Source organism: Ursus maritimus, unplaced genomic scaffold, assembly GCF_017311325.1.
Source record: "Ursus maritimus isolate PB19 unplaced genomic scaffold, ASM1731132v1 scaffold_13, whole genome shotgun sequence".
NCBI lineage: Eukaryota > Metazoa > Chordata > Mammalia > Carnivora > Ursidae > Ursus > Ursus maritimus.
This window is the reverse complement of record NW_024423675.1, coordinates 19,056,872-19,066,619: the sequence shown is the minus strand read 5'-3', so window position 1 is coordinate 19,066,619 and position 9,748 is coordinate 19,056,872. Positions and strand designations below refer to the sequence as shown.

Genomic DNA, 9,748 nt, shown 5'->3' with positions numbered 1-9,748 from the left:
GCGGTGCTTTTTTTTTTTTTTTTTTTTTAGATTTTATTTATTTATTTGACAGAGAGAGAGAGCCAGCGAGAGAGGGAACACAAGCAGGGGGAGTGGGAGCGGAAGATGCAGGCTCCTAGCAGAGAAGCCTGATGTGGGGCTCGATCCCAGAACGCTGGGATCACGCCCTGAGCCGAAGGCAGACGCTTAACGACGGCGCCCCCCAGGCACCCCCCTGACGGTGCTGTTTTTAACTCCACATATTCAACTAGTGGGAGATTTTAGCCTGTTTTACTCTGGGGCCTGGGAATACTTGCAGGAAACATACTCTGCATTTAAACCCCATCTCTAAAACCTCTGGATGTTGATTTTATGGTAGCAAGTGGTAAGGAAGCATTTGTGTCATGGACTGTGGAGGAGAAGTGCCCCCCCCCCCCACCCCGGGAGAAGAGGAAACTTCAAAGTCGGTGGCTAGGATTGGGCATAGAATCCAAATTTATATTACCTACATGCTTTGGAATTCCCAGCCTGAAAAATGAGTAAAAATTGGCCTTGGGCTGTTGACACTTCTGGGATAGTTGGTAGGAAAAAAAAAAAATTGCCCAGGAGGAAGGGAAAGAATCAAGTATCCTATCTTCAAGTACTTGTATGAACTGAACCTCAGAGTAATTAGTGTTAGAACCCAGCTAATAAATGAAGTAAAGCAGAGATGGTGGAATTAGACTAGGGACTCGCAAACTTCTTCTGTAAAGGTCCAATTAGTAAATGTTTTAGATTTTATGGACCACATGGTTTCTGTAGCAACTACTGAATTCACAAATGGGCATAGTTGAGTTCCAGTAAAACTTTATTTGAAAACCAGGTAATGGGTCATAGTTTGTGGACCCCTGAATTAGGCTAACAGTTTAAAGCGTAAGTTATCATTGTTTTTACTTGTTGGCTTTAGTAATTCCAGGGAGTTTATTAAACCCAACATCACTTATTATATTCTAGTATAGATTCTCACTGAAATCTTATTGGAATTTAAATCCTAAATTTATGCCTTCTATTCTGATCCTAAGTGGAGTATATGGTCCACTTATGGACCTTATGGATTATATGTCTTTAGATTATATGGATTCTCTCACTGTTCCACACCTTAGGTCTTTTACTTATTTATATATGTAATTAATTTAAAAAATTTAAGAAATGTGTTTTTCTTAAGTAAACTCTACCCCCAATATGGGGTTTGAACTCACAACCCTGAGATCAGGAGTCTCACACTCTACCGACTGAGCCAGCCAGGCGCCCTTCCACAGTTAACTTTAAGCTATGAAATATTCCTGACCTTATAATGAGTTTATATATCTTAAGTCATTGCATTTGTAAATTTAAGTAGACTGTACTTTTCAAAATATATTCAAGACAGATGTGCGATACTTCAGGAGGTAACTTCTGAAGTGTCATTCAGTAATTGCTGAATTTGCACACATCATTTAGTAATTGCGAAAAGTCTCCTGTTCTCCCTCCCCCCACCAATTGTCACCAGTTAAAAAACTTATTGGTCATCTATTTTGAAAGATTGCTTTATCTGAAAGATAAATATTGATAAGTCTATCAAGCTATATTTATATTTTTCTTCTCTCTGCCTCTAGGAAGTATTTGAAAAGGAGCAGTCTATCTGTGCTGCAGAGGAACAGCCCGCAGAAGATGGGGTAAAACTTGGTTTTTCTTACCTATCTTTCCTGGTGAAGGAAGTGTTTTGTTCAGTTCTCTGATTGATTTATATTGTTGTGGGAGAGTAATTCAGTTTGTGAAAACATTTAGTTAGCCATTTTCATCTAAAAATTACTCTGACTCCCAATGACACTATTGCTATAACTTCTGAGTGTGTATGTGTGTTTTGATTTATAGCAGGGTGATACTAATAAGAACAGGACAAAAGGAGGATGGCAGCAGAAGAGCAAAGGACCCAAGAAAACTGCTAAATCAAAAAAAAAGAAACCTTTAAAAAAAAAACCTACACCTGTGCCCTTACCACAGTCAAAGCAACAGAAACAAAAGCAGGCAAATGGAGTTGTTGGGAGTGTAAGTTTATTACTGTTATTATCATTCTTTATTGAGTTATAATATACACTAAAATGTTCAAACCCTATGTGTATAGCTCCTGAAATTTTACATATGTATGTACGTATGATAGCCAGATTAAGATGGAAAACTTTAGCGCCCCAGAAAGCTCACTTGTGTCCCTTCTCAGTCAGTGACCCCTCCATCTACCTCCATACCCTCCAGTTCTGGCTGTTATTACCAGAGATTCGTTTTGCTTATTCTTACACTTCATGTAAGCAGGAACTTGTTTGTGTGCTTTTACTCAGCATTATGTCCATGACGCTCCTCCGTGTTGTGTGTAGCAGCCGTCTGTTCTTTGTGTGTGTGTGATACTCCATCTAATGAGTACACTACAGTTTGTCTGTCTGTTCTGTGGTTGGTGGACATTTGGGGTGTTTCTGGGTTTTGCCTGTTCTTGAATAAAAATGCTGTGCTTATTCATGTACATGTCATTTTGTGGACATTTCATTTTTCTTGGGTATGTACCTACCTAGCAGTGGAATTGTGGGTCATAAAATAAAGTGTATGGTTAGCTCATTGAAAGATCCTGTTTTCCAAAGTTGTACTATTCTGTGTTCCTACTAGCAAAATATGAGTTCAGTTGTTCCACATCCTCACTAATGCTTGCTTTTACCATTCTTTTTTATTTTAACCACTATGCTGGATCTGTAGTGGTATCCCTGTGTGTGGTTTTTATTTACCTGGCAACTAATGATAGTGAGCATCTTTTCATATACTTACCAGCCATTTGAATATCCTCTTTCCCTGTTGGGTTGTCTTATAGATTTGTAGGATTCCTTTATATATTCTGGATATGAGTCCCTTTAGACTCTCTTAATGGAAGCTTTTTGATGGTACTTAATTTTAAGGAAGTCTTTCATTAATTATGATTAGTGCTTTTGAGTCCTGTTGACATTTCTGCCTATCGAAAATTTTAAGATTTTATTTATTTGAGAGAGAGAGTGAGAGAGCACAAGCAAAGGGGAGTGGGAGAGGGAGAAGCAAGGAAACTCCCTGCTGAGCAGGGAGCCCGACATGGGGCTCCATCCCAGGACCTGGGATCATGACCTGAGCCGAAGGCAGACACTTAATCGACTGGGCCACTCAGGTGCTCCACAATAGTGAGTCTTTTTATTCATAATGATGGTTTATCTTTATTAATTTGGATCTTCCTTAATTTTTTCTCAGCAGTGTTTTGTAATTCCCAGTGACAAAGGTATGGCACATCTTTCATTAGATTTATCCTTTTGTGTTTGATACTTTCTGGTGCTGTTGCATATAACATTAAAAAAAAAATCCATTCATCAGTGTTTATTGCTGGTGCATAGAGATACAGTTGTCTTCTAAATATTGACCTTGTATTAAGGAGTCTTAAACTGACAATATGGATATACCTTGTTTTATTGCACTTCAGTTTCTTACACCTGGCAGATACTGTATCTTTTACAAATTGAAGGTTCCTGGCAACCCTGTGTTGAGCAAATCACCATTTTTCCCGCAGCATTTGCTCATTTTGTGTTTCTGTGACATTTTGGTAATTCCCTCAATATTTTAAACTTTGTATTATTATATTCGCTATGGTGATCTCTGATCAGAGATTACAACTTGCTGAAAGCGCATTTGATGGTTAGCATTTTTTAGCAATGAAGTATTTTTTTAATTAAGGTGTGCACATTTTTATAGACAGAATACTGTTTGCATGCTTAGCATACTGCAGTATGGTGTAAACATAACTTTTATATGTAGTGAGGAAACAAAAAAAGTCATTTGACTTTATTGTGACAATCTCTTTACTGCAGTGGTCTGGAACTGAACCTGCAATATCTCCCTGGTATGCCTGTAATTCTGACCATTTGTAGGTACTTTTTAAAAGATTTTCTGTGTACACAATCTGCCTTCTGGGAATAAAGACGGTTTTACTTTTTTCCTTTTAATCTTTTTTGCTTTTTCTTCATTGTTGTCTTACTGTATTGGCTGAAACTTTCAGTGTAATGTTGGTTGGAGTGAGGACGGTGGTCACCCTTGTCTTATCTCCAGGAGGAAGGGAACAAACTATTAAGTGTGATGTTAGCTATAGGGTTTTTGTAGATATTCTTTATCAGGTTTGCTGAGAATTTTTATCATGAGCAATACTGAATTTTATTAAATGCCATTTTCCCATTTGTTGAGGTGATGGTGTGATTTTTCTTCTTTTTGTAATGTAGTGAATTATGTTGAAGCATTAAAAAATTTTTTTTAACTGTCCTTGCATTCCTGGAACAAATTCATTTCATCATAACATATTATCCTTTTTCATATTTATCTGGATTTGATAATATTTGTTTAGGATTCCTACATCCATTCTTATGAGAGAATATTGTTTTGTCATTCTTTCTTGTAATACCCTTGCCAGGTTTTGTATCAGGTTTATGCTGGCATCATTAAACACGTTAGGAAGTATTCTTTTTTTCTTTTTCCTGGAAGAGTTTGTGTAAGATTGGGTTTGTTTCTTATTTGGAAGAACTACCTAGAGAAGCCATCTGGGCTTGGAGTTTTTAAAAAGGGCTTAGTTTTAGAGTCCATTTCTTTAACAAATTCTACTTTTTTCCTTATATCAGTTTTAGTAAATTACATTTTTCAAGAAATTTGTCCATTTCTTCTAAGTTAACAAGTTTATTGACAAAGTTATTCATAATATTCTCTATTTATAATTTCTTTTGGATCTGTAGTAATGTCTCTTTTATTCCTAATACTGGTAATTTGTGTTCTCTTTTTCCTTTGATCAGTCTTGCCTAATAAAAGCCTTGTCTCAGTTTTACTAATTTTTTCAAAGAAACAACTTTTGGTTTTGTTTAGGTTTCTCTTTGTATATCTGTCTTCTCTTTAATTGATTTCGGGTCTGCATTATTTACTTTAAGGTTTTTTTTATATTTAATTTGCTGTTCTTTTTCTCGCTTCTTGAAATGGATTAGTAAATATTTTGTTTGGGATGTTGGCTTTCATTACTACATTATACTCTATCAGCTATAGAAGATAATATTAAATTCTTAAAGCAGTACTTTTCTATGAACGGTCCATTACCCCATCTCAAATAAAATAGATTGTAGAAGTGGGGTGCCTAGGTGGCTCAGTTGGTTGGGTATCCGACTCTTGTTTCAGCTCAGATTGTGATCTCAGGGTCATGAGATCATTCAACAGGGAGTTGGCTTGAGATTCTCTCTCCCTCTGCCTCCCTCCCCACCCCCTGGCTCATGCCACGTGTGTGCGTGTGCTCTCCCTTCAAATAAGTAAATAAATCTTTAATAAAAAAAATATATATTGTATAATTGGTGTTTTGAAAGGTGAGCCATGTTACCATTGTGGTAGTGTACTTTACAAATAAAAATAAAATATTTTTTTATTTTACAAACATGAAAAATAAATAAAATAACTAACACTAGACAAGCCAAATGTTAAAGTCTTTAGTCTGACTACCACGTATTTATAAATACTTGTGTTTATAATTCTCTAAAATTCTGTACGAATAGTGAAATTATAATCTTGAGCTAATTTAATTATAATGACAATAAGTTCGCTTCAGGGACTCAGAATTCACTGAGATATTCAGAACTTCTGTGGTTTTCTTTTTTGTTTTAGGAAGCTGTGGTAAAGGAAGACGAAGAAGAAGTTTCTGACAAAGGCAGTGATTCTGAAGAAGAAGAAACCAATAGAGAATCCCAAAGTGAAAAAGATGATGGTAGCGACAGAGACTCTGACAGAGAGCAAGATGAGAAACAAAACAAAGATGATGAAGCAGTAAGACTTATAGGTTTAAATAATTTGAATTATATACCTCTGATAGTTTTGGTTTTTGTTGTTTTTCGTTTGTTTACTTGTTTGTGTGCTTGTCTTAATAATATTTTTATAATGTTCTATTATTTTGTAAGAATATGTTTGTGGGGTGGTGGTCAGAATTATAAAGAAAAATAGTTTCTAACAAGGATTGGACCTCTTAATTTTCTTAACTCTGAAATTGCTGTTAGTATAGGATATGGATCTGAGGTGAAGTCAGTTTGGTGTCTTACAGTAATTTTCAGCATTGGAGTTGAGTCTGCAAATGAATTAGGAAAGGTGGGTTATGGTTTAAGCCGTTACTGTAAGAGTCTTTCAAAAGTTCCAGGTAGTTTTTAGAGTAAAGAAACATTACCGTGAACTCTAATGTCAAGAGGTTGGTTGAGGAGAAGACTAACATTTACAGAATGCCACCTTGTTTCAAGAGGTATTATAAGACATTATGGAAAGGAGGAGTCTCTGAGGAACTTATTAAGATTGTGAGGGTAGAGAGAATAGAAAAAAATCTCATGGTGTGGTATTAAGTTGCACCTGATTTATGGATGGGCTATAGAAAAGAGGGTTTGGTGGACAAATAATGGGTCCTTAGAGTCTTACTGCAAATGAACTGTAAACTGATCAACCATTCCTTTATGTTTGTGTTGTTCTGTTTTTTTCTGACTGGGCCATCGACCTAAAAGTTACCATTGTGGTTTAGGAGAGAAAAGAGGGTTCCCTAAATAGCCTGTGAGGCACAGGTAGAGGCCAAAAAGAGGATAAAAAATGAAGGGCAAAGGCTAAAAGTATAAGGAATTGCAGGCATACCTTGGCGATATTACAGGCTTAGTTCCAGACCACCACAATGAAACTAACATCGCGGTAAAGTGAATCAATTAATTTTTTGTTTCCTAGTGGATTATAAAAGTTATGTTTACACTATATTGTAGTCTGGTCTATAACATATGCAATAGCATCGTCTCAAACAATATATATGCCTTAATTAAAACATTCTTTATTGCTAAAAAATGCTAACCATCATCTGAGCTTTCAGCGAGTCGTAACCTTTTTGCTGGCGGAAGCTCTTGCCTAAGTGTTGATGGCTGTTAACTCTTCAGAGTGGTGGTTGCTGAAGGTTGGGGTGGCTGGGGCGGTTTTTTAAATAAGATGACAAAGTTTGCTGCATTGACTGTTCCTTTCACAAATGATTTCTCTGTAGTATGAGATGTTGTTTGATAGCATTTCAACCACAGAACTTCTTTCAGAAGTGGAGTCAGACCTCTCAAACCCTGCCACTGCTTTGTCAACTAAGTTTTTGTAATATTTTAAATCCTTTGTTGTCAGTTCAGCAGTCTTGACAGCATCTTCACCAGGAGTAGATTCCATCTCAGGAAACCACTTTCTTTGCTCATCCGTCAGAAGCAGCTCCTCATCTGCTCACGTTTCTCATGAGATTGCAGCGGGTCAGTGCCATCTGCAGGCGCCAGCTCTAATTCTAGATCTCTTGCTATTTCTGCCGCTTCTGTAGTTACCTCCCCCACTGGAGTCTTGAACTCCTCCGAGTAATCCGTGAGGGTTGGAATCAGCTTCTTCCAAACTCCTGTGAATACTGATATTTTGACCTCTTCCCATGAAACATAAATGTTCTTAATGGCATGTTAAAGGGCGAATCAGAAAATTTTCAATATACTTTGCCCAGATCCACCAGAGGAGTCACTCACTATCTGTGGCAGCTATCACCTTAAAAAAATGTATTTCTAAACTAGTAAGACTTGAAAGTGATAATTACGCCTTGATCCATTTGCTGCAGAGTGGATGTTGTGTTAGCAGGCATGAAAACAACATCAGTCTTACTGTGCATCTCCATCAGAGCTCTTGGGTGACCAGGTGCATTGTCAATGAGCAGTAATATTTGGAAAGGAAATTTTTTTTGAGTAGTTGGTCTCAACAGTGGGCTTAAAATATTCAGTAAACCATGACTTGTAAACAGATGCGCTGTCATTCAGGCTTTGTTGTTCCATTTAGAGAGCACATGCAGAGTGGATTTAGCATAATTCTTAAGGGCCCTAGGATTTTCAGAATGGTTGGTGAGTAGTGGCTTCAAATGAACATCACCAGCTGCATTAGCTCCTAACAGGAGAGTCAGCCTGTCTTTTGAAGCCAGGCATTGACTTCTCGCTAGCTATGAAAGTCCTAGACGGCATCTTCTTCCAGTGGAAGGCTGTTTTTTGTCAGTACTGCAAATCTGTTACTTAGTGTAGCCACCATCATTAATTCTCCTAGCTGGATCTTGTGGCTAACTTGCTGTAGCTTCTACCCCAGCACCTGCTGCTTCACCTTGCACTTTCCTGGTATGGAGACGGCTTCTTTCCCTAAACCTCACGAACCAGTATTTGCTAGCTTCAGATTTTCTTCTGCAGCTTCCTCACCTCTCTTAGCCTTGATAGAATTGAAGAGGCAGGTCCTTGCTCTGGATTAAGATTTGGCTTAAAGAAATATTGTGGCTGGTTTTTATCTTCTGTCCAGACCACTAAAACTTTCTTTGTATGTGCAGTAGGCCTGTTTTGCTTTCTTACCACTTGTTTGTTCACTGGAGTAGCGCTTTTAATTTCCTTCAGGAATTTTTCCTGTGCATTCACAACTTGGCTAACTATTTGGCACAAGAGGCCTAGCTTTCAGCCTATCTCAGCTTTCAACTTGTCTTCTTCACTAAGCTGAATGATTTCTAGCTTTCGATTTAAAGTGAGAGACGTGTGGCTCTGCCTTTTCATTTGAACACTTAGAGGCCATTGTAGGGTTATTAATTGGCCTCATTTCAATATTGTTGTATTTCAGCGAGGCCCAAGGAGAGGGGGAGAGATGGGGGAACAACCGGTTGGTGGTGCAGTCAGAACACATACATTTATTAAGTTTGCCATCTTATGTACACATGGTTCGTGTGTCCCAAAACAATTATTGTAGTACATCAAAGATCAGTGATGACAGATTACCATAATAAATATAATAAAAAGTTTAAAATATTGTAAGAATTACCAAAATGCAACACAGAGACTCAAAGTGAGCAAATAAATTGCTGTTGGAGAAATGGCAACAATAGACTTGCTCAACACAGCGTTGTGGTTTTTGTGAAAACCGCAATATTTGTGAAGCACGGATGTGCAAAGTGCAATTAAATGAGGTATGCCTGTAATGTACCTGCCCTTGGGAGTGGTGGGGAAAAACAAGGATGATTTTTTAGCAGTTGCTGGCCCTTGACTGTTTTTGTACTTTAGGTATTAAATTGATTGCCAAGAAACTAAAGCCCATTAAGGAAATTATTTCCCCAGGCGTGCGTTGAGAAAGAGTTGACATATTCCTTTCTGAGTATAGTATTAGGATTAGTAGAGGTGACAGACTAGTTTCTTTAGATATCAAAAATACATTCATTCATTTGTCAAATAATTATACAAACAGTTATTCATTATCTGTCACACTACAAGGACTGTGTTAGATGAGAGGAATGCAAGCCAAATGTAAAACAGTTTCTGCCCTTGAATGATAGGCTAGTGGGGAAGGCAGACTTGTAAATAAACATTAAAGTACAAAAGAGATTATGCACATTTTGTGCAAGGTACGGTGATAGCACAGAGGAGGGAGTGATCAACTCAGTTGAGGGAAATTTCTGGTATTCAGGAGCTCATGGTTTAGGCTTTAGCAGCTCCCAAAGGAATAATAGTAGGAATTTGCCAGGCTAGAGAAAGAGAAAACAAAAATCCAAACATGGATTAGAAGGAGTGAAATAGCTTGGTGAATTTAGAGAAGTCAAGGTGGTTTGAAGTGACAAGAATAGAAAGTTCAGAGATAGGCAGTGACAGGAGGCTGGAGAGATTGGCCCAGGTCAGATCATGACTGTGTA

The 9,748-nt window shown here is 37.6% G+C and overlaps 1 protein-coding gene across 2 annotated transcripts in view; it reads left to right on the top strand.

The window, feature by feature from the left end:
* Positions 1-9,748, top strand: part of SEC63 (SEC63 homolog, protein translocation regulator) — a 70,502-nt gene that overhangs the window by 45,374 nt on the left and 15,380 nt on the right. For both annotated transcript variants that reach the window (XM_040627596.1, XM_040627597.1), the window contains 3 exons: positions 1,614-1,673; positions 1,873-2,046; positions 5,683-5,841. In XM_040627596.1, the coding sequence (XP_040483530.1) occupies positions 1,614-1,673; positions 1,873-2,046; positions 5,683-5,841 (393 nt within the window). The remainder of the gene's footprint in view (positions 1-1,613; positions 1,674-1,872; positions 2,047-5,682; positions 5,842-9,748) is intronic.